The 23199-nt window shown below is 36.4% G+C and overlaps 2 protein-coding genes across 6 annotated transcripts in view; both read left to right on the forward strand.

Moving 5' to 3' along the window:
- Positions 1–23199, forward strand: part of LOC107401374 (uncharacterized) — a 246397-nt gene that overhangs the window by 30646 nt on the left and 192552 nt on the right. Inside the window, exon 7 of the mRNA XM_076573782.1 lies at positions 10409–10439. Coding sequence (XP_076429897.1) covers positions 10409–10439 — 31 coding nt within the window. The remainder of the gene's footprint in view (positions 1–10408; positions 10440–23199) is intronic.
- Positions 10439–23199, forward strand: part of LOC143273797 (uncharacterized) — a 32386-nt gene continuing 19625 nt past the window's right edge. For 3 of the 5 annotated variants that reach the window (XR_013051968.1, XM_076573790.1, XM_076573791.1), the window contains exons 1-3: positions 10439–12984; positions 19434–19521; positions 21480–21562. Coding sequence is in view for 2 of the 5 variants with exons in the window: in XM_076573790.1 (XP_076429905.1) it covers positions 12955–12984; positions 19434–19521; positions 21480–21562 (201 nt within the window). In the remaining 3 variants the exon portion in view is untranslated. Of the gene's footprint in view, positions 12985–17332; positions 21563–23199 lie in introns of all 5 variants that reach the window. The other 2 variants (XR_013051969.1, XR_013051970.1) reach the window with 2 other exon arrangements.

Here is a 23199-nt window from a genome sequence, read left to right on the forward strand (position 1 = left end):
CTTGAAGAGCAAAGCATGCTATTAACTTCTAAGTTGTCTTCTTAGCTACCCACACACATTATAAAAAACACATTAAATGAATGCATTGCAGTAAGTGAACATAATTACTTTGTTATACATATCATAGAAAACATGATTTGTATGGGTAAACATGACACAATATTCAATTCTTTTATGATTTCCTTTCTTGTGTATGTTATTAAAGGAATGTTTTCTTTTCTATAGATTTTAACTAAAGTACAATTGGATCCCTTTCCCACTTCCCTTTCTTCCCTCCAGCACTCTCCCCATGCTCCCGCTTCTTCCATGTCCCCACAGGTCTCAAATCGATAGTCTCTTCTTCCCTTATAATTACTCTTCAATGCACACATTCACACACAGAGGCACAAATGGATAACTACAACCTACTGAGTTCAGTTGTCTTGTTTGTAGTTACATGGTTTCAGTGTTGACTACAGTTTCATTGGTCAAGCAATTAGGCATTCCTGTCTGAGAGAGACTCATTATTCCTATCTCAGCAGTCATTAGTTTCCTGCAGTTCCTTGTCCAGGAGCATGACCCTCAGAGATTCCTCCCCACTTCTTCCTTAGCATGTCTATTGATATTGTCTCTGTTCAGATCTTGTTAATGTAGCCATTTCCATGAGAGACTGTTTGTTTCACAGCAGACTTCCTGATGTTTGCAGTCTTTCCACCTGCCTCTTCTGTGATGTTCCTTGAGCTATAGATGCTGGAGTTGTAAAGTTGATGTATCAACTGGGACTGGGATCCCTAGACTCTGTTGATCTCTGCTTCGTGTCTACTTGTACATTCTGGTGTGGGACTCAAGAGAATCTTCTTGATAAAGGGGTCAGTGGGTCATCTTTATCTTCTCAGAAAAATAGCAATTAGATTCATTAATTCTTTGTACAGTTTTCTTTGTTTCTATTTAATTCATTTACTTTTTATTATTTCTTACTATCTACTGTTTGGGGGTTTGGTTTGTTCTTTTTTTCTTCAAATTCTTAACTTGGATCATTAGGTTATTTATTTGTTTATATGCATACTGGAGTTTATTTTCCTGTCAATTTTAACTTTTATGACTCAATGGTTACATACTGTACATGGCATTATTTCAATTTTCTGTATTTCTTAAAGTTTCCTTTGTCTCTAGGCATATGCTCTATTTAAGAGGAGCCTCTTTGTGCTGCTGAGTGGAATATATATTCTTTGGTGTTGAGGTGGAATATTTAATTATTGGTTAGGTCAATTGAATGAAGATGTCATTTAATTCTGAGATTGTATGTATGTATTTGGGCCGGATGACCAATCAATTGGAAAACTCGGTGTTTGCAATCACGTAATGTTATTGGGTCTGTGTTGATCTGTGCCTTTTGTTCCATTAGGTTTCTTGTGAAGTTGGGTGCAGCTGAAGATATGACTCTCTCTTTCCTTCTCTGTCTCTCTGTCTCTCTGTCTCTCTGTCTCTCTGTCTCTCTCTCTCTCTCTCTCTCTCTCTCTGTGTGTGTGTGTGTGTGTGTGTGTGTGTGTAAGTATTCTATTTTGTATTTGTTGAAACTTTAATTAGTATGAAGTACATATCTTTGTCTCTTCTGCATCATTTTAGTTTGAAAATGATTTTTCAGATATTAGGATGGTGATACCTGCTTGCTTCCTGACACTGTTTGCTTAGAATACATTTTGCATCCATTCATTGTAAGATGGTGCTTGACTTTTAAACTAAGATGGGATTTTTCATAGACAATAGATAGTTGGATTTTGTTTCTTAATTTGTTTAGGTAGCCTTTGTCTTTTGACTGGAGTGTTGAGGCCATTGATATCTGGATTCGTTGTTGAAAGTTGTACCTAGATTGCAGTGTTTTATTTTCCTGTTGTTTTGTGTTGTTAGATGCCCTTTATATTTCCTTTAATTCTAGTTTTGCTTGTTTTCTTTCTAAAAGTCTCCTCTCACACTTACTCCTCTGTTCAGTTAGAAGTATTACATTTAGCAGTCTGTTTAGACTTTGTTATTTGGTATGACTGTTTCAGGCTGCTTGTACCATAGAAGTGTTTCTGCTTCAGCTATGGCAGACAGATTCACTGGGTCCATGAGTCCTGGTTGACATGCATGGCCTTTTAGTATTTGAAGTTCATTGCTTCAGGTTCTTCTGCTTTTCAGAGTTTTATTTGATAATCCAGCTGTTGCCCTGGGCATGTTCATTTCCAAATGACTTGCATACTTTTTTTTCTTAAGCTTTCAATATTTTTCTTAGTCCTGTATATTTGGTGGTGCTACTATCATATGCTTTGGAGTTTTCTTTTTCTGATCTTGTCTGGTTGGGGTTTTGTTTGATTCTTGTATCAGTGTGTGTATATATTTCCTTACTTGGATGAAGAATTCCTCTGTGATCTTTCTATTAATCTTGTCTATGCTATTGATTGAGAATACTGTTTCCTCATGTATCCCAATAGAATTCAAAGATCTGAGCTTTTGATGGTATCTCAAATTTCTTGCCTGGTCTTGTAGTAGATGTAACCAATAGTCTTATTAAAATAAAAAACACAGAACCAATGTAAAAGAGAAAGCCGAGAGGACAGAGCTCAGAGCTACAATCTTTCCTCCTGCAGTGCTCCTAGCTTCCTGGAAAAAAAGCTACTTCCTGTGTGTCTGTCTTTAAATAGACTTTCTGTTCTGTCTTCTCATTGGTTGTAACCACAAACACATGACTGCCTCATCACTGCCTGTAAGTACCGCCCTCCAGGTCTTAAAGGTCTCCAATGCTGGCTGTATCCCTGAACACACAGAGATCTACCTATCTATTCTACCAAGTGCTAGGATTAAAGGTGTGCGCCACCACCACCATGCTCTTGCTATGGCTCTAATAGCTCTGACCCCTGGGCAACTTTATTTATTAACATACAATAAAAATCACATTTCAGTATAAATAAAATACCACCATATTTCCCCTTTTCTATTTTAATAAAAAGAAAAAAAAGGCAAAAGGTTATAACTAACAAAAGAAAAAACAATATACAAAAGTACAATAACTATATACAATATATACAAGTAACAAATACCTAAACAATGTCTAGTCCATTTGTATTTGTCAAATCAGAGAAAATAATTCCCTTATCTATCCTATTTTGGTAAGTCCAAAATGTATCTAATTCACTTTCTATCCTAATTAATCTTCAACTATAACTAACTAAACTTCAACTCCCTCAGAGACCCAAGAAGGAAATAATATTAGCTAACAAAAATAAAAACAGGAAGTGCACTCAAGCAACTTCCAAAAAATTTGTGAGTTGACAGAAACAACGAGCTGCCTGGACAGTCACCTGAGGTTTCTCCGCAGTGTTGGGGCATCATCTTCAGCCTATAGGCTTAGTGTATCTGACAGACTCATTTGTGAAGTAGGATGTACACAGGGTCAACAGTTCAACCTCACATTGGGTGAGAGCAGTCCATGTACCAGAAACACCTGAATTCTACTAGTGTCATGTCATGATTCAGGATCTTAAATTCTGGAAATTGTTGACAGTTTTTGAATTCAGCTGACCATTCTTCTTGGCTGTGTATATATGGCTTCATCTCAGCATCCCTTCTTCTCCACATCCCTCTATTAAATGCCAGTCTACTATTGAGAGGCATGAGCTTTCAGCTGCTGTTCCATTGCACAACAGAAGCCATCGGCCCACTGCCTGTTCAGCTGCCTTTGAAGAAAAGGGCACTGTACCTTTTCCGGATTGTGAAGGCCACTTCAGGGATGGTGCCCATATTGTCCTGGCCTCAGAAGATGCCTTTTGATAAAGCCATAACCACACTTGTTTTGGCAACAATTAGTCCTTTGTTTCGTGTCCTGTCTGTCCATTTTGTCCTGTTGATTCAAGGATACTTTATTGTCCAGTGGCTAACTTTTGCCACAATGAAAGTTAGCTCCATATGCAGTTTCTTCAATGCCCATATTTTCTCTGAAGTAGATTGGTACTGCCAGGAGCCGACATGTCTCAAAAAAGAAAAATTTCTAAGTCATTAAAACATTTTAAATGCCATATTCTGTAGATCTCTGAAGGGTTTGAAGATGACCTGTCTAAAATATATCTGTTCAATTTTTAAAACATATCTAATATGACTACAAGTTCTATTGTAATGTCTAACTACTAACTTTCATTTCTTTATATCCTAATAGTTGGTAATAATGTAAAGTATTTAAAACTAGTAAATGTCTTTTTCTTTTCTTTTCTTTCTTTTTTTAAACAAGAACCTTAAATCTAATCTCCTTTGCTTAGCCTTTTTCCTAACCCTTGACAACAACTTGTAACCAACCCCCCTAAAGAGTGGAATTTATCCCAGAACCAAAACCCATTAAAAGAACCAAAAAACAACCTGCCCCACACCACCTCTTTGGGAATGTGGGCATTGTATTCTCAAAATTGCTTCCTGCTGGGTATCAGTGAAGTTATCTTTATCCTGAAAGAAAAAATTTAGGTTAATTGTCAAATTCTAGGAAAGGTAACTATATCCTTCATTATCCAGTCTGTGTATAATGCCAAAGTTCAGGGTTTATCTCAAGTCCTTATTCAAGTAGTCTTTCAGACTGGATCATCTCAGCTAGTCATCTCAAAATTGCTCTGAGCACCTTGTAGTTCAAAGTTGATCTGTAGATGATGTTTGTTAGCTTAGTGATATTATTATTGTCCATGTGGAATTGTTGTTGTTGTGGAGTCCCATCTTCTTTCTGGAGACTTCAGTTGATGTTAGGCCGTGATTTCTTGCAGAAAACTGATAAGAGACTCGAACACAAAGACATATATATACAACTAATTGAAGCCTTTTTTCTAGAATTAGTTAGTACTCTATATGACCATTTATTTTTATCGTTAATTTTGGTTTCTGTTCCTTAATAGAAGTTTGCCAAAAAAATTTTCTTTGTTTTCTCCTGAATTTTCTATTCTCTCTGTTTCATCATCCTGACCAGCATGATTTATTCCAATAGGCACTTGGTTATTTAATCACTCTGAGCAGGGGTTTCCTCTACAGTTGCAAGAAAGGTTTAAACTGGATTTGCTATGGGGGCCTGCATGAGGCCCCTCCGGGATTTTCCCAAAAACTGAGGCAAAGGATTACCCTGTCTGTCCTTTGTTGATCTATATTCATTGGTCCAGTGTTTTCCCTTATCACACCTTCTGCTTCTAGGAATGACCTGTTTACAGTCCCTTTTCAAATGTCCTTGCTTTCCACATCCAAAACATCTAACACTCCTCAAACCTTTTGAAATTGCTTCTCCTACCCACATATGATCATGCTCATGAGCCTCAACATTAAGTATGTCTCTAATCCAATCTTCCAAAGGTGCAGATCTTGCCTTTAATAGCCTGATTATTCTTTTGCATGCTGCATTCGCATTCTCAAAGGCCAAAGATTCAATTATTATCTTACTAGCTTCTAAATCCGAGACCATTCTCTTTACTGCTGAAGCCAGTCTTTGTAAAAAATCTGTGAAAGATTCTTTGGGGCCTTGCATAACCTTTGTAAATGATTCAGGTTTTTTTTCCTGGTTCCTCTGTCCATGCATTCAAGGCTGCTGTTCGACATAAAATTAGGGTTTGGACATCATATAAACATTGTGTTTGTACTGAAGCATATTGGCCTTCTCCAATAAGCTGATCTTGGCAAACTTGTATTCCTTTATCCCTCCATTGTTTTTCTATGTTTTTAGCTTCATCCATAAACCAAGTTAAAAATTGCAGCCTCTGGCTGGGTTCAAGAACAGCTTGTGCCAGCTCCCACCAGTCCTGTGGTACAATCCTATTATATGTTGACCAAGAGTTTAACATTTGCTGTACATATGGGGAATACATGCCATTAGATACTATTGCCTCCTTAAACCTTTTTAAATCCAAAATTTCAATTGGAGCCCAAATATTTTGTGTAGTCATTTGATCAGGCAACTGCTGTACGGTTACAGGATAAATTAAGGGTGACTGTGTGAAAACAGGCTTTCTTTCTGTAACCTTATGATCCAAACATGAAACAACTTCACTGTTAATTTCTTCTGTCTGAATTTTTACAGGTTTAACAAGTTTTTCTAAAGCTGTCATCCTGGCACTTAAATTGACTATCTTTTTAAATTGTAAAATGAGGATAACCATAGTGATAAACTGCATAATTCCACAAGTACTAATCTTCTCATATAGTTGTTCCACTGTCAGACTGCCTAAAATTTCAAACAAAACTCAATTTTCTTCCAATGTACACATAAAACCCATTTTTTTTAATGTGGAAAAAATTTTCTCTTTTAAATAGTTTCCTTTAAAATATCTGATATGTTGTTACTTACCAAATCTGCGTAGAACAGTAGAAATCTGAGGAAATTTCAAAATAGCCACCTAGTGTCCTAGGTGTGAAGAGAGAGAGAGAGAGAGAGAGAGAGAGAGAGAGAGAGAGAGAGAGACAGAGAGACAGAGACAGAGAGACAGAGAGACAGAGAGAGAAAGTGAAAGCGTAGCCGGCTAAAGCTTAAATCCAGCCACGTGTTCCCTCTTGAGTTGAGTCAAGGCTTGGCTCTGGCTTCCTTAAGCTCCCACCAGGTGAGTTGGCTTTACAGGCAGGGGCCCTGTTCAGCAGGGCAGGCCTGAGTTGTTTGTAGCACCGGCTTTAAGCAAGCAGCTCAAGGTTAGTCCGTCCTGAGGCCAAGCAGACCTGGGCCAGGGCTAGGGAGTAGGGCCGACCACTCGAACTAGGGAGCCAACCCCAAGAGGTTTTTAATGGATTCTTGTCACATTGGGCGCCAGATGTAGATATAACCAGTCGTCTTATTAAAATAAAAAACACAGAACCAATGTAAAAGAGAAAGCCAAGAGGTCAGAGCTCAGAGCTAAAAATCTTACCTCCTGCAGTGTTCCTAGCTTCCCGGAAAAAAAGCTACTTCCTGTGTGTCTTTCTTTAAATAGACTTTCTGTTCTGCCTTCTCATTGGTTGTAAACCCAAACACATGACTGCCTCATCACTGCCTGCAAGTACCACCCTCCAGGTCTTAAAGGCGTATGTCTCCAATGCTGGCTGTATCCCTGAACACACAGAGATCTACCTATCTCTTCTACCAAGTGCTGGGATTAAAGGCATGCACCACCACCACTATGCTCTTGCTCTGGCTCTAATAGCTCTGACCCCTGGGCAACTTTATTTATTAACATACAATGAAAATCACATTTCAGTACAAATAAAATACCACTATATGGTCTTGTAGCATGGCTTTTTTTCTTTTTTATATTATTTGCTAATTAATTCTAGATTTTCTACCTTTTCTTTACATTCTCATATTCTATTTTTTGTTTGATTTGTTATATTGGTAAGGTTTTTCTCTGAACTTTCTAGTTGGGATGCTGCAATTTTCAGTATTATATCTATTGCAGCCATTGATCTGGACCTAGTCTTCTGTGTATGGTGACAGCCACAGGCAAAAAAATGTGGGGCCAGAACAGGGAAGAAGTGACTTACCCAGAAAAGGTTGTGATATATTGTATACTCTAATAAAATTTGCTTGAAGATAAGAGGACAGAACAAGCCACTTGATTAAATATAGAGGCCAGGCAGTGGTGGCACACATCTTTAATCCTAGCACTTGGGAGGCAGAGACCCATTTGGATCTCTGTGAGTTATATCCACCTTGGATTACATGAGATTGAATCAGTCTAGGAGAGAAACAGAGCCAAGCAGTGGTGGCACCCACCCTTAATCCCATTACTGGGAAGTCACATGCCTTTAATCCCAACACTAGGAAGGACATGATGGCTGGGTAGAGAAAGGTATATAAGGCTCGAGGAGACAGGAACTAAAGGCTTTTTGGCTGGAACCCCTTTTGTCTAGAGGCTTTTCAGCTAGAGAGCTTTTAGCTGAGGACTCAGAGGCATTCAGTCAGAGGATTCCTGGAGTTGGCGAGGTTAGACTTGGCTATGACTTGATTCTTTGTCTTTTTGATCTTTCAGCATTTTCCCCAATATCTGGCTCTGTTTTTTTTTTTTTAAATTAAAATAACATTTAGGATTCCTGCAACAGAGGGTTCACAGCTTTGGGCCTGGAATAGGCTTGTTGGCTTCCAGAGAAAATGAAGTAGCCACCTAGCTAGCAAAGGTAGCTAGGAAACATGGAGGCCATGCCTGCTGCATTTCTAAAGCAAGGCATGTGGGTTTGGAGAAAGTAGTAGGGGATAATAGGATGGGAAATGGAAAGAGAGACTTGCCCAACAATGGTGACTCACAAACAAAGAGGGTTGTCAGCTTGGATCTGGAACAAGTGTGAGTTTACTGATGGCAGTTTTTGGGGGGTTACGAAAAAAAAGAGACTTATTCAATAAAGGTGGCACAAAATCTAAAATAATGGTAATTTTGTATTCAAATTCTTCCATTTAAACAAATACATCATATAGTGTTACTGAAATGTTTACATACATGGTGATTACTTCTGGCTCTACTGTATGGCAATGGTTTGGTTCCTAAATGTATAATTAGAAATTAATATTCTTAACTGTGAGGTGTTGAACTCAAGGTTTCATACTTTAAGAAGGAGGTGCTCTATGTATTTGCTACTCCAATGACCCTATTTTTATTTTTATTTTTGTCTTCCTGCTTTGTGTTGCCAAATAGACTCTTGAGTGCCAAAAGGCAATCTCCAGAGGTCAAACTGTAGTCAAGTCTTTCACATGATTTTTTCCCATATGCAGTAACCTTTAGAATGTGAATACTATAGATGAAGCAAATAATGAACCTCTTCTTTCGGGGAAAAAAAGAAGAAACTAGTCTACTAATTCCAGATTTAAATTCTGTTTTTATTGTGGGTGGTTAATATCTGTAGTGTTTATCAGTAAATATGAAGCCACTCATACACCAGATAATACTTGACTATCCATCCACAACCCCATTTTATCTTTTACCCTATTTTGCAAGACAGGTGCTCTGCCCCTTGGGCACATTTCTAGTCTTCATTTTCCATGGGAAGATACTTTCTCAAGGGTAATGTCAATAGGATCTCACCATGTGTTGTCTTTCTTATTTTATATAAAAGGGGAACTGTAGACAAAATTCTAAATGGTCTTAGTAAATAAAAAACACAGAGCCAAATACAGAGTTAAAAGTCCAAGATATCAGAGCACTAGTGAAGAGCCAAGACAGCCTTATCTTAATACCTGGCCACTGTCTCTTCTCTAATGAGAGAGACCTTCTTCCTCTGTGACTTATCTTTTTATTGTCTTTCTGTTCTGCCTTCTCATTGGCTCTAAACCCAACCACATGACTTCCCTGTCACTGCCTATCTATACAGACCTCCAGGTCTCTATGGTTGGTACTGGGATTAAAGGTTCAGGTCACCACTGCTTGGCTGTGTCCTTGACCACACAGAGACTCTGCCTGCATGGGATTGGATTAAGGGTACGTGCCACCACCGCCTGACATCTGCTTAATGGCTCGGTTTTACTTCTGATCTCCAGGCAACTTTATTAACATACAAATAAAATCACACTTCAGCACAAATAAAATACCACCATAGGGGACTAGGTTTCTATCCCAGTAGAAAGACCTTAAGTGAGTTATTAAGTGATATATATGTAGATACCTACATATGGATTTATAGTTTTATAATAAACAAATTTCCAAAGCAACTTTCTTTGACCTAGCCTTGCTAGTGCATACTTTTAATCTTCTGTATAATAGCCATGTGCAGAATAGATATGTTCTTAAGAAGGGGATCTTACCAGTAGTTATGTCCAAAGGTGACAATAGCAATTGAGTTTCTACCTTATTGCATCATAGGTAAGAATGAGAATTATAGCCAGATCTAAAAGAGCTCATCAGAACCTAACCACAGAGGAGATCGGGAGGGTGGGCAGCATTGATTTCACCTTACCTCTCTTTTCTAATTCCTTGCAAGTCTTTATGAGAAACATTGTCCTGATAGGTTTCCATAATTTTAGGGGAAATTGATAAGTACAATGATCATTGCTTCAGGTTCTCTCTGATAGGTTGTTTCATTCTTACCTGAAGGATTGCAGCCGTGTATCTGGGGAATATTTGTTGTGTTATAACAAAATATTTATACTCTCTTGAAATTGATCCTGGTACCATTCTTCCAGAAAACTACTCTCTTTGCTATTTATTTATGATAGGCACTGATTCTGGCAATGGCACTATTTGCCGTAAGTTGGAATTGTTGTGAGTATACATGGTCACCTACTTTGAGGTATCAAATGCTGATAATTTCTTTCATTGTTTATTCAATAAATCCAAAGAAGGTGATTTCCTGATGCATTTGTTATATTCCTGTACCATAGTTATTATTTATCCTAGAAGATTTTTTACTCTAGAAGATTTACCCTATGATATTTTATAGACTAATATAATCGACTGAAATATGTTTACTATTCATTCAATTATAGGAAATGAGCCTGAAGATGTCGTTTCATCAGGGTAAGATTTTAAGGTCTTTGAATATGAATGTTAACTTATAATTAGACCAGGGAAAAGAACTAATGTTTATTGAATATTGTGTTCTTCACTGATTCCATCTGATTTATTTAGTGTCCATGATGCATTAATATAATCATATGTTTTAAAGCTTTTATGTCCTTGTGACTAAGTGTCTTACTACTTTAGCAAAGGTCATGCAGAGAGTTTGATTAATTCTATAATCCCATAGGTAACAAGTTGCCAGCTCTTGACTGAACTGTCAGCCTCTTCATTCTCTTGTTCCTGTGACTACATTGAGATGATCTCATGTAGAAAGCCAGTTTTCCTTATGTGTCAACTCTGGATTAGAGTTTTCCTGAGAAACCTATCTATAACTCCATAGTTTTTCTTTTTGAAAGTTGTTCTTAGATACTACATTGCTATCAAGATTGGAGGGGGAACCTCTCTTAATTGTGTCTGTAGTGCCATAGGTTTGAAATGAGCAAGATGACAGAAGGCTTGGAATTACATTATTGGAATGGTAGTCCATGTGCACATACACCATGTTATGCTGTTACAATTGAGCATCTATTTAAGGGACATTATGAACTTATACTCAGTTTTGTTTTCTCTTCAAACTACTAGACTGCCTGGGCACAAGAGGGTTTTTTTTTCCTCGTTTTATCAAGTCTTTGTTTCCCCCATGACACTAAGCATTTTGAAATTTTTACTGTACATTTATTTTTCCTCATGTTTCTTGACCTATAGTTTAGAATTTTTGACTGCCAGGTACTCCTTCTTGTTTTATTAGAAAATTTCAGATATGAAAAATTTGTAGTTTTTAAGGGATTTTGAAAACTAATAAAAGTATCCTGAGCACAGAAAACTAGATCCAACATTATACATAAACAGTTGCTCTGAGGGAGAAGCCAAAACTAAAACACAGTATTCTACGGAGGTGGAAATACAAATGGCCCAATTTAGGTCTTTTAGTTCCTTCACTAAAAGACCAGTCATTACTGACCAGTATTTGATTGAGAATTTCTGTAGGAAAATATGGGAATGAGTCAAGTGTTCCAAGAATGGCATTAAAAGTAGCATAGTGGTGGATGATTTGAATGACTTTAACAGGGGAAGGGCAATTTTGAAAGTAAAATCATGGAGGTCAATAGGACTAAGAGTTTGGCCTCGTGATTAGTTTTTTAAAGACAATAAAGTTAATTACATAGACACAGGATGGTGAAAATCATCTGGGAATGGATAGGGTTGAATGTAATTTGGAAACTATATTACCTTTTGTGCTTAATTGATAGAAATGACAAATAAATTCTTCTGTTGAAACTTTCTTGAGAAACCTGAAGTCTTTATAGAAAACAGGGAATGTGGTATCACAGAGGGTGGGCTAGAGAATGTTCAGCACCAAGGGCTGAAATGAAATCTGAATGAAAAATATCTATGATCCACTGCCACTGCTTCTTTTCCTGTTACCTTTGCCAAATTCCTGTCCTTTTCAGATTGGAATTGCAAAACATAATCATAGAATTTTATAACATGCCTAGGCTTGGGATGTGTGTTGCTGACCCTCCATTTAGCTTATATGCCTGAACCAGGGAACTAGCTGTCTTTCAGGTTCTTTGAGCCTGTACTTTCAGGAATCTGCACCTTCCTGGGATGAATATTTAAAGACCAGAGAGCATCACTGAAGACTGCAAAAGAGGGAACGAGGAGTGGTATCCTATATAAGGAAGACATCTAGAGAACATAGAGGGAAACAGAGGCAAAAGTCCCAGGGATCTGCTTTTCCAGAAGTCTCTGCCATCAACCGAGCACATATGAAGGTTTTTAAGTGCTTGGTAGTTTTTGAATCAGCCTGCACCAAGTAGGAAGCACAACTGAATTATTATATTTTAATGTTTGAACACCCATGATAAAAGGATTTCAAATCTCAATGTGCACATTTGTTTGTTCACTTATAACTTTAATGTTCAAGGATTTCACATTTGTTTCATGACTTCATTAGTTATTTTACAATGAATGGATGTGATGGTTTCCTTTCAATGGGTATTTTCCATGCTCAAGAATGAAGGTTGCCATTTAGTAGTTATACAGTTTTGTGCTTTATTAATAGAGTAGAACGAGGTCACTATTGCTTTGCTTTATTTGGGGCTATTACCTTTATTTAAATTAATGGTTAAAGAGTATGTGAGCAATTAATTGTAATTTGCGTTCAATCATCAGGACAGTTTTCAAAACAAATGATTTTCAGGTTCCACAAATACATTGACTGACACTATTTGATGTGGAACTATGTGTAACTCTTTCTTGACAAGTGCAGAGATTAGGAGAAGTGGAGACAGAAATTAACAGCTGAACAAATTTTATAAAACAGTTGTCTAATAACAATAGAAACACCATTTGCTATTCAAATAACTAAACATTCAGGACAAATGCTTTTGTCCACTACTCACTTATTTGTTGTGTGTTTTGCTTCAAAGATATCACTTTGAATCCGTCACTGACGTCTGTGTGTGCAAGAATGGAGGACACAGCTAATTTGAAAACTCAGGTAATCAATGCCTTCTTGAGGTAAATTCTTGTGCTGAATTTCTTCTTTGTGGAGTTTAAAATGGTATAATATAGCAGTTGTCAAAATGTCATCACTTTAGATGAAAAATTGGCTAGAATTTTTTTATAAAATTATGAAAATATTACTATATTGATGGTGAAAAATACCAAAACATAATAACTATTTTAAGGTTCTGAAAGCCAAAAATGAGATAAGAAATAAGTAATCACAGAAAAATTAGTTTGTATAGTTTTACTACATTGGAGGGAATTTGAAATTTGGGAATATTTGGACAAATAAACATTAGTTGTTTTATTTTTATTTTTATAGCATGACTTACATAATTTTCAGGCTTCTCTAAATATGTAGACTAACCTATTCATTATGTTACTTAAAGTATCTTATCAATAGCTTACATTTCCAACCCATGTATTGAAGGGCTCAGAAATTATCATTAGTTTTTAATGTACCTTTTAAAAAATCTTTTACTCATGATACTAACTTTTAAAAACTGTTAACTGGCTGTCAACGACATGTTAACTGGATGTGAACATGCAGAAGATTGCATATAGATCCGTATCTGTCGCCATGCACTGAACTCAAGTCCAAGTGGATCCAAGACCTCAACATAAATCCAGTTACACTGATCTTGAGAAGAGAAAGTAGGAAGTAGCCTAGAATGCATTGGCACAGGAGACCACTTACTAAATATAACACCAATAGCACAGACACTGAGAGAAACAATTAATAATTGGGACTTTCTGAAACTGAGAAGCTTTTGTAGGGCAAAGGACACAGCCAATAAGACAAAACAACAGCCTACAGAATAGGAAAAGATCTTTACCAACCCCACCTGACATCTGACAGAGGGCTGATCTCCAAAATATATAAAAGAATTCAATAAGCTAGACATCAAAATTCCAAACAATCCAATTAAAAATGGGCTACAGGGCTAAACAGAGAATTCTCAAAAGAAGAATCTCAAATGGCCAAAGGACATTTAAGGAATTACTCAACATCCTTAGCCATCAGGGAAATACAAATCAAAATGACTCTGAGATACCATCTTACACCTGTCAGAATGGCTATGATCAAAAACACTGAAGACAGCTTATGTTGGAGAGGATGTGGAGCAAGGGGAACACTCCTTCCTCCACTGTTGGTGGGAGTGCAAACTGGTACAGCCACTTTGGAAATCAGTATGGCGGTTTCTCAGAAAATTGGGAGTCAATCTTCCTCAATACCCAGCTATACCACTCTTGGGTATATACCCAAGGAATGCTTAATCATACCACAAGTACACAAGCTCAACTATGTTCATGGCATCATTATTCGTAATAGCCAGAAACTGGAAACAATCTAGGTGCCCCTCAGATGAAGAATGGATAAAGAAAATGTGGCACATACACACAATGGAGTACTAGTCAGCAGTAAAAAATAATGATATTATAAAATGTGCAGGCAAATGAATGAAAACCCAGACTCAGGAGGAAAAATAGGGTATGTACTCACTCATACATGGATACTAGATGTAAAGCAAAGAATAACCAGACTACAACCCACAACTCTAGAGAAGCTGGCTAACAAGGAAGACCCTAAGAGGGACTCATAGAACAAACAGTGAAGGAAAAATAGATGAGATCAACATGAGCAAACTGAGGGTGAGGGTGAGTCATGGAGGACAAGGAATGGGGGATGAGAACACAAGGCAATGGGAAGTTTGAGCTGGAACAGGGACAGAGTGGGATAGCAAGGAAAGAGATACCATGATAAATGAAGACATCATGGGAACAGGGAGAAACAGAGTGCTAGGGAAGTTCCCAGGAATCCACAAGGATGATCCCACCTTAGACTACTAGCAATAGTCGAGAGTGTGCCTGATCTGGCCTACTCTGGTAATCAGATTAGTGAATACTGTAACTGTCATCATAGAGCCTTCATCCAGTAACTGATGGAAGCAGATGCAGAGATCCATGGCTGAGCACCAGGCCAAGCTCCAGCAGTTCAATTGATAAGAGAGAGGAGGAATTCTATGAGCAAGGGACATTGAGATCATGATGGGAAAATGTACAGAGAGAGCCAGCCAATCTAGTGGAAATACATGAAGTGTGGACCAATAGTTGTTGAGCCTCCATGGGACTGGACTAGGCCCTCTGGATAGGCGAGACAGTTGTTTGCCTTGAACCGGTTAGGGGACCCCCAGGCAGTGAAACTGTATCTGTTCCTGGTGTGTGAGTGTGTTTTTTGGAGCCCAGTGCCTATGGTGGGACACCCTGAGCAGCCTTGGTGCATGAGGGAGGGGCTTGAGCCTGCCTCAACCAAATGTACCAGGCTCTGCTGAGACCCCATGGGAGACCTTGCCTTGGAGGAGGTGAGAATGGGGGGTGGGTTGGGGATGAAGGCTGGGGGTACAAGGAGGGAGGATAGGGGAATCTATGGTTATTATGTAACATGAATAGAAAATTTCTTAATAGTAAAAATACAAAAAAAAACCACTTTTACTCATAACACTAACTTTTGAAAACATTTTTTTCAAGTCTGGTGTAGATGGAAGTTTTCCTGTGTCCTGCAGCCACTTGGTCCCAAATAAACACACAGAGGTTTACATTAATTATAAACTGTTTGATATATGGCTCAGGCTTATTGCTAGCTAGCTATTATATCTTAAATTAACCCATTTCTATTAGTCTATGTGCCTCGTGGCTTTACCTGTATTTTATTACATCATGCTCCCCCTGACAGCTTGCAGCATCTTCCCTGACTCTACCCTTCTTCTTCCTCTATCTCTCTTGGTTTTCCTGCCTGGCTCCATCCTGCCCTGCCATATTTATTAATGCAGCATTATTTATTAACCCATGGGAGCAACATATATTCACAGCATACAGAAAGACCATCCCACAGAATTTTGGTATTTTATCTAGAAAAAAAGTATTATTTAAAGTGATTAAAATGTAGAAATACAAAATCTTTCTCTCAAAATTAGTATAATAATAGCTTTGCATTATTCATTCTCATAAAATATTGGATCCATTCATCATGGCACAGTCTTTATCCTAAAATTCAGATGACAGAGGCAGGTTGAACTTTCCAAGAGTTCAAGGATGTTCCTAATGAGTTCTGTCTCAGGCTGCCAATATATAATGAGGTAGAAAAAGAATGTTTGAAGGCTCTTCATATCCAAGAATAAGTTTGCACTTTCTTCAGGAAGGAACAAGTGTTTCCCTTTCCTTGCATACTCCCAAGCTGAGCTGTCATTTGTTTTATTGATCTTGGCCATTTTGACTTAGGTAAAATGAAATCTCAGAGGGGCATTGATTTACATTTACATTGATGACTAAGGATGTTGAACATTTATTGAAGTGTTTCTCAGGCATTTGTGTATCTCTGCTTAGTTGTAAACCCCATTTTTTAGAACATGTTATTTGTTTTCTTGATATTCAGTTTATTAGTTCTTTGTGGTTTAGATGCTAATCCCCTATCAGATGTATAATTGACAATGGTTTATTTATTTTCCATGCCATAATTTTTCCATGATGCTGTTCTTTTCTAAGGAGAAGCTTTTCATCTTCATGAAGTTACACTTGCTAGTTTCAGTTCTAATGCCCGTGTTATTGGTATCTGGTTCAGAAAGTCAGTCATTGAGTATAACAAGGAATTGAAGCCTTTTCCAGACATTTTCTTCTATCTTAATCAGAGTTTATGGTCTTATGTTGAAGTCTTTGATCCATTTGTAGTTGAGATGTATGCAGGGTGATAGATATGGATCTACTTAGTTCTTCTGCATGTAGCCATCCAGTTTGACCAGAACCATTTGTTGATGATGCTATAGGCACATAGAATTATCCAAACATAACAGGCTATGGCTAAGGCCTTTAGTCTCACTCCACAACTAAATAGGAAGACCCTATTGGTGAAGGAACCACATATTAAATCACCAAACATAGAGTAGTTGCATTTGTGCCCAAATAGAATCCTTACACCTTCTAACTAATGTTCATGGTACTAGAAGATACACCTATGCTCCCAGAGGAGAAATGTAACCATCAATATCACCAGCTACAACCCTGTGACCTACAACAGTGACCTGTCTGAAACATATGCTGGTCCCATAGTAGCACAAACATTATGGGAGTAACAAATGACTTTTTCATTGGACTTAAAGACTGAATAAGATGGAATACAAACCTGACACTGCCAAAGTGGCCACTAACATGTGACAATATAGGGTATGGGCCATGGACAAACCCAATGCTACTCTTCTTCTGAATGAAAATGAGCAAGAAAATGAGTCCTAGAGACATGTCACTATACCTTTCCCAATCCTCCTTACAGAAGTTTTCTCTTGCAGTAGATGGGAATCAGCACAGAGATCAACTGGTCAAAATGCAGAGTGAGAGACTTTGGACCACCTAGTCATAAATTGGATGTCTTCATCAAACCTCCTCCAACAAGGCTCCGTGTTTATGTAGAAAAAGTAGAATGATTATAAGAGCCAGTGCTTATGGACAAGGTCAAGGAAACTTTGTCTTCCAGACACAGCAGGACCAAGATCAATGCACATATGAACTCAGAGACTATGCCAGTACACAGATGATTTGCACAAGTTCCAACAAGACAGGTTGCCAGCACTAAGAGGCAGAAGACACAGGCTGCCATCCATAACCAGGACACCATTTGTAATTGATAGCTGTTGGCAAAGGAAAAATCAGTGTTCTACTTGAAGCATCACTGGGTATATCAAAGGCACTCCTGAGCAGACACTATGACCAGGGGAAGTTGATCAACACAAAGGAAACAGTGTTCAATTTTGTGTTTGTGGTATTGTTGGGGGCTGATGTGTTCTCTTGTGGCATTTTTGTCTTATTGGTTGTAAGTTTGTATTTTCAATTTGGGGATAGATTTAAGAGAGAAAGATTACAAACTTGGGGGGGTTGGTAGATGAGGAATAATCTGGGAGTATTTTGGTTGGGAAAGTATGTTCAAAATATATTGTACATGCACATTTTTAAATCAAAAATGGAAGAAAATACTCTTCATATAATTGAGGTATACATGTTTCCCCCTAATTATAGCAAGTTCTAGAATAAGGTCTTTGATAACAAATGCTAAAGGCCAAATTTCAATTTCATCTTATTTTTGCACTCAAAATCTTGAAAATTAAACAGAAATTCTTTGCATCATATGTAACACTTCAAATTTTAAAGGATGTCTATACAGTAGTTTCATTGCTCATTTAAATCTCCAGAATCACTCTGAGGTTAGGCTTCCTGTTTCTGGGTGTCCAAGATCACTTGTGATTGGTGTTTTTTAGTTTTCCTTTTTGTTTTTTCATTTATTACATCAACTGTGAAATTAATGAATGCAAGGCAAATTCTCTACCACTCAACCACACACCCAGTCCTTTGAGTCTTATTGTGATAAGCTATACATAAATTCTTCAAATGTGGATTTCAGCATACAGTCAATTAGGCTTTTTTATTCCTTTCTTTGTGTGTTTTATGAATGTTGGGACCAGACTAACATATATTTCAACAGTATTTGAAGACTTAAAAATCCTCAACTGGCATAATGACATTGATGTTTCATCACAGAATCTTTCTGAATTAAAACTACCAGTTCATATGACTTAAATATGAGGTGATAACTATTAGTGTTATGCCATTTAGAGAATAGTGAATCTATGTGAACCTTAAATTTTCTTACCTATCTTACAACTAAATGACTAACAATGCTGAGTGTGTAATTGCATAAGGACATCTCTACTATTTCAAGTATAAATAAGCACCAGGAACATTCCAGACATCGAATGAATGTTCTGATGCTTCCCTTCATGTTAATGCTTGTTATGCTCTAACGATACCTGTTTTTTACTGTGAAAGAGTTTGAGATTTCATTGAATAATTACATGCATTGTATAAAGAGAGAAGAATCACTAACTGCTTTTTAATTTTATGAAACTATTTTCTCTATATCTAAGATTTTAACAAAACTATTTTTGTACATCCTTCCTTTCATAAACAAAACTGATTCTAAAATATTTCAGTTCTTCTCCACATGGCATAGTCTGTATTTTCATACTAATCTAAGGGCCTTACTATAATATTAAATTGATTTTCTCAAGGAATTGATTTTTAAATCAAATACTTTGGTATGGCAAGCACATTAATAGTTAGTACTTAAATGTATTCTTTAACTGTTTAATTTTCAGTGAGGAATATAAGTTTCATATTATGAGTTTAGTTCCTTATTGAATTCTGCAGATGATCTTTTTCTATTTCTGCTTCAAAGCTTGATTTTAGCATATGTGACTGTATGAGGTGAAAAGATAGGTTGATCTCAAGAGCATGCAAAATGTTATCTATGAAAATATGCTATCCTATTTTTAAGTTTAGTTGAATTCAAAATAGGAAATTCAACTATATTCTCATTATTATTTTTCATTATTTTAGCAAGATATTCCTGAAAATAGTCTGAAAAGTGGTGTGGATTACTTACCAATAGCTTCCAAACAATATGAACATGTAGAAGAACAAGAAGGTAATGCACATGCTTAACTTGTAAGATCACTTGGCAGAGAGGTTTGCTTAAAACATGACAACAAATACCTTAGCCAAATAAAATAACCCACGTAATATATGTTAAATCAAACAAAAGTAAAAATGTAATGGTAGACAAGAAAAATTTTCATCCAAAGGTTGAAATAAGAACGTCAGTAAAAGAGTTGCCTTTTATTTTATTTAACTTTTGATAATTTCATGCTTGTGTACTATATTTACATCTTTTTCAGGTTTCTGGCTATTTCTACAACATTCCCTGTGCTCAAGTCCTTAGTAACTCTGTGTGTGACTTCTCTTCTATACTATTAGTAAAGACACACTATATTTGTGTGTGTTTATGCACGTATGTGCATGTGTGTGTGCATGTGTGTTTGTGTTTCTGTGTGTGTATAAGTGTATGCATGCTTGTATGTATTTGTTTAGTGTGTTGCTTATATGTACATGTGTTTAGGACTGATCACTGGAATTGCACAACCTATTATCCTACTAGGATGAGCTCATCTCTGGAAAATCACCTGATTTATCTTTGTTTATCAGCCACTGATTGCCTATAGATCTTCATCTAGGGGTTGTGCATTGTGAGATTCACTTCACCCACAGTAGAATTTCATCTGGTGTTGTCCTTATACAGGTGTTTTTTCAGATATCATACCTTTGAAATTTCATGGTAGCAATATCTAAGTCATGCATAGAAGATGCTGTGTAGCTTCAAGAGTGCTGGTACTTTGATTTTACAATCTATCTTCCCAATTCTTGCTATTTTTTTCTGATCCTTAGATTTAGGACTTTATAAGTGGAGTTGGGGCATATTATGGTCACTCCTTGGATTTTGATTAATTGTATATACTGTAATACTTTTATGTACTGTGAAAAGTAAATTCTTTGAGGAAAAATGTCAGCTACATTCTTCTGTGGGTATAACTGTGACTATAAAAAACAATATTTAGAACATAGTAAGTATACTGTTATGAGAAAATGGGAGTAATTGATGACTCCTAGTGTTTATGATTTCTCCATCCATGGATAGTTGATTAGTTTCCCAGTACTTGGAATGAATTTCTCATTGAGTGGGTCTCCAGACCAATAGGACAGCTGTTGGTTACCCCAAAAATAAAAGTATCGCTATCCTACCATGAGCGTTATCTTGCCAGGCTTTTCAACATCTTGGTGGTGTACCATTTTCTGCTGGTGGGATTACTGATTGCTTATCTCCCTTGGCACTTTGCAAAGCATGTTCTCATAGTATGAGAGCAGGTTTCTATGTCAGGTCCAGTTAAATTACTCCAAATTCTGTGTCTAAAGTGTGGAGTCTTGAGCAATAGGGCCTTACAACTAAAACTATTTTGCTAGTTTCAATAAAAAACAATTATTTCAACCGGGCACAGGTGGCACACGCCTTTAATCCCAGCACTCGGGAGGCAGAGCCAGGCAGATCTCTGTGAGTTCGAGGCCAGCCTGGGCTACCAAGTGAGTTCCAGGAAAGACACAAAGCTACACAGAGAAACCCTGTCTTGAAAAACCAAAAAAAAAAATTATTTCATAATCCTTTTCCAATTTCCTTAATTTGTACATTTTTTGAATGTGCTTGTGGGTATAAGCACATGATAAATGTTCTGAAGCATCGATGACATCTGAAAGTGTAGATTTTAGAGAGCTTGGTCATTTATGAGAGGTGTGTGAATTAGTCAAGTATTTGGATGTCTTGAAGCTGGCAACATGCAGTTTCTATACAAGTGATATACAGGTATTTCTACAACTTGGGCATTTATCTAAGCATGTGAATATTCATCTATAAAGTACATTTAATTGAAATATTTATCGATAAGAGTAAATTTTTTTCTAAATTCTAATTGTGAATGTATTTCAATCTATTGTCATAGAAAATTATGTATCTAATTGTTATATTTATTTTTTAAATAAAATATGTGGATATGTCAGAAGAACTAGAATTAGAAACAATACCGGATTTAAAACTGGAAAATGAAAATGTTTGTAATAAGAATGAAGACTATCAAAAATTGGTATGTAACTGTTTAAAATTAAATTTCTCACTTAATACTGTTTGGTTTGATGATCTTACCATAGGCCAAAAGAAACTACACTTCAGGCTACTATATTCAGTCCATCAATGATGATTTAACATTGAAATGAAAGTCTTTTACCTATTATAAAACACAGGGTATTCTTAGAATCCAGTCACACAGCTAATCATTGTCTTTTATATGTAATTTAGTAAATAATTATATGATTATTACTTGTGCTTTATGTTAAGCTCTTTACATGGCTGGAGAGCCATAGACTCTCTATTTAAAATAGTGGACGATATAAAATTATGACTTTAGAGTTGGACTTATTTAATAAAGTTGATTCTTCCTGCAAAAACTAAATTTGTTATGTGATGATTATACTCAATTATGTCAAGGAGAAATTTTTTCCTTATGGTCATTGGGTTATTTCAAGGTCCTCATTTGAGAAGATCATATGGATATATAATCAACTAATCTTCCAACAGAAAGAATTTTTGATTCCATAAAAGAGACCTAATTGTGAAGGAAAAACTCAATTATTTTGCTCAATTCAATGAAGGAAATTAATTATTTCCACATTATTGTCCAATATGCTCAATAAATATATATATATATATATATATATATATATATATATATATATATATATATATATATATGGAATTGAGTTAATGTAGAGAATTCAAATAGATTCAAGACACTATACTTTCTCTTTCACACAATCTGTTCAGAGACATAATACAATGTTAGGTACTTACTGAAGTATGAGTATGTTCTGAAGACATTTTTCATGTTTTAAACCCACATAAATCTGTATAGTCAATATCTCCTCTATGTTGAGAAATCAAGAACTGAGAATTTCAGAGGGAAGCCTATGCCATAGTAATAGAACACCAAGCAAGTAAAAAGCAACTGTTTTAGTTCAGATAGGTGCATTTTGTCATAAAGAAAACATATGGTAGAGAGAGATATTTAGGCAAAATTGTCATTAATACAGGGTAGGAGTGAGAATGGTATTTTGTCATCAGAGATCAAAGTATGAAGCCTAACATGTTTTAGAAGATGAGGGAGTGTCCACTCAGTAACTGTCAAATAGGATGGCATTACTGTACATATAGAATAGTGGACAACATATTCTCATAACTTTTAAAATTCTTGAAGAACGAGAAAGCAAGATTTGTTTATTCTGTTAAACATGCAAAAACTGTGAAATGGTGTTTGGGGAAGATTTCTGTTCATTGAGAAACATTTGTAAAATATTAAAAAACTGCATAATGGTCTAATGTTATTGTCTAAAGGTAACATAGGAAATAAAAACTTGTCTGCTAATCATTTTGATCCAGAATTACCATGTATAAGAAATTAACAAAATATGTCAGTTTTGTTTGTTCACTTTTACCGAAATTGAGCCCATTCTGCCTTCTTCACTACACAATCAGCATGATACAATATGAATGTTTTTAACATAATACATACCTCCTATCAAGCCTAACCACACAAATAATGTCATTGTACAACACCTCATAATTAATGTTAATCGTGTCCTAGAGGAATGGCCCTACTAAAGATGTGAACATTTGTCTCATTAACATCCTCCAACTTTACTAATAAGAACAAATTAGTTTCATGCA

This window comes from Peromyscus maniculatus, chromosome 6 (assembly GCF_049852395.1).
Source record: "Peromyscus maniculatus bairdii isolate BWxNUB_F1_BW_parent chromosome 6, HU_Pman_BW_mat_3.1, whole genome shotgun sequence".
Taxonomy (NCBI): Eukaryota; Metazoa; Chordata; class Mammalia; order Rodentia; family Cricetidae; genus Peromyscus; species Peromyscus maniculatus.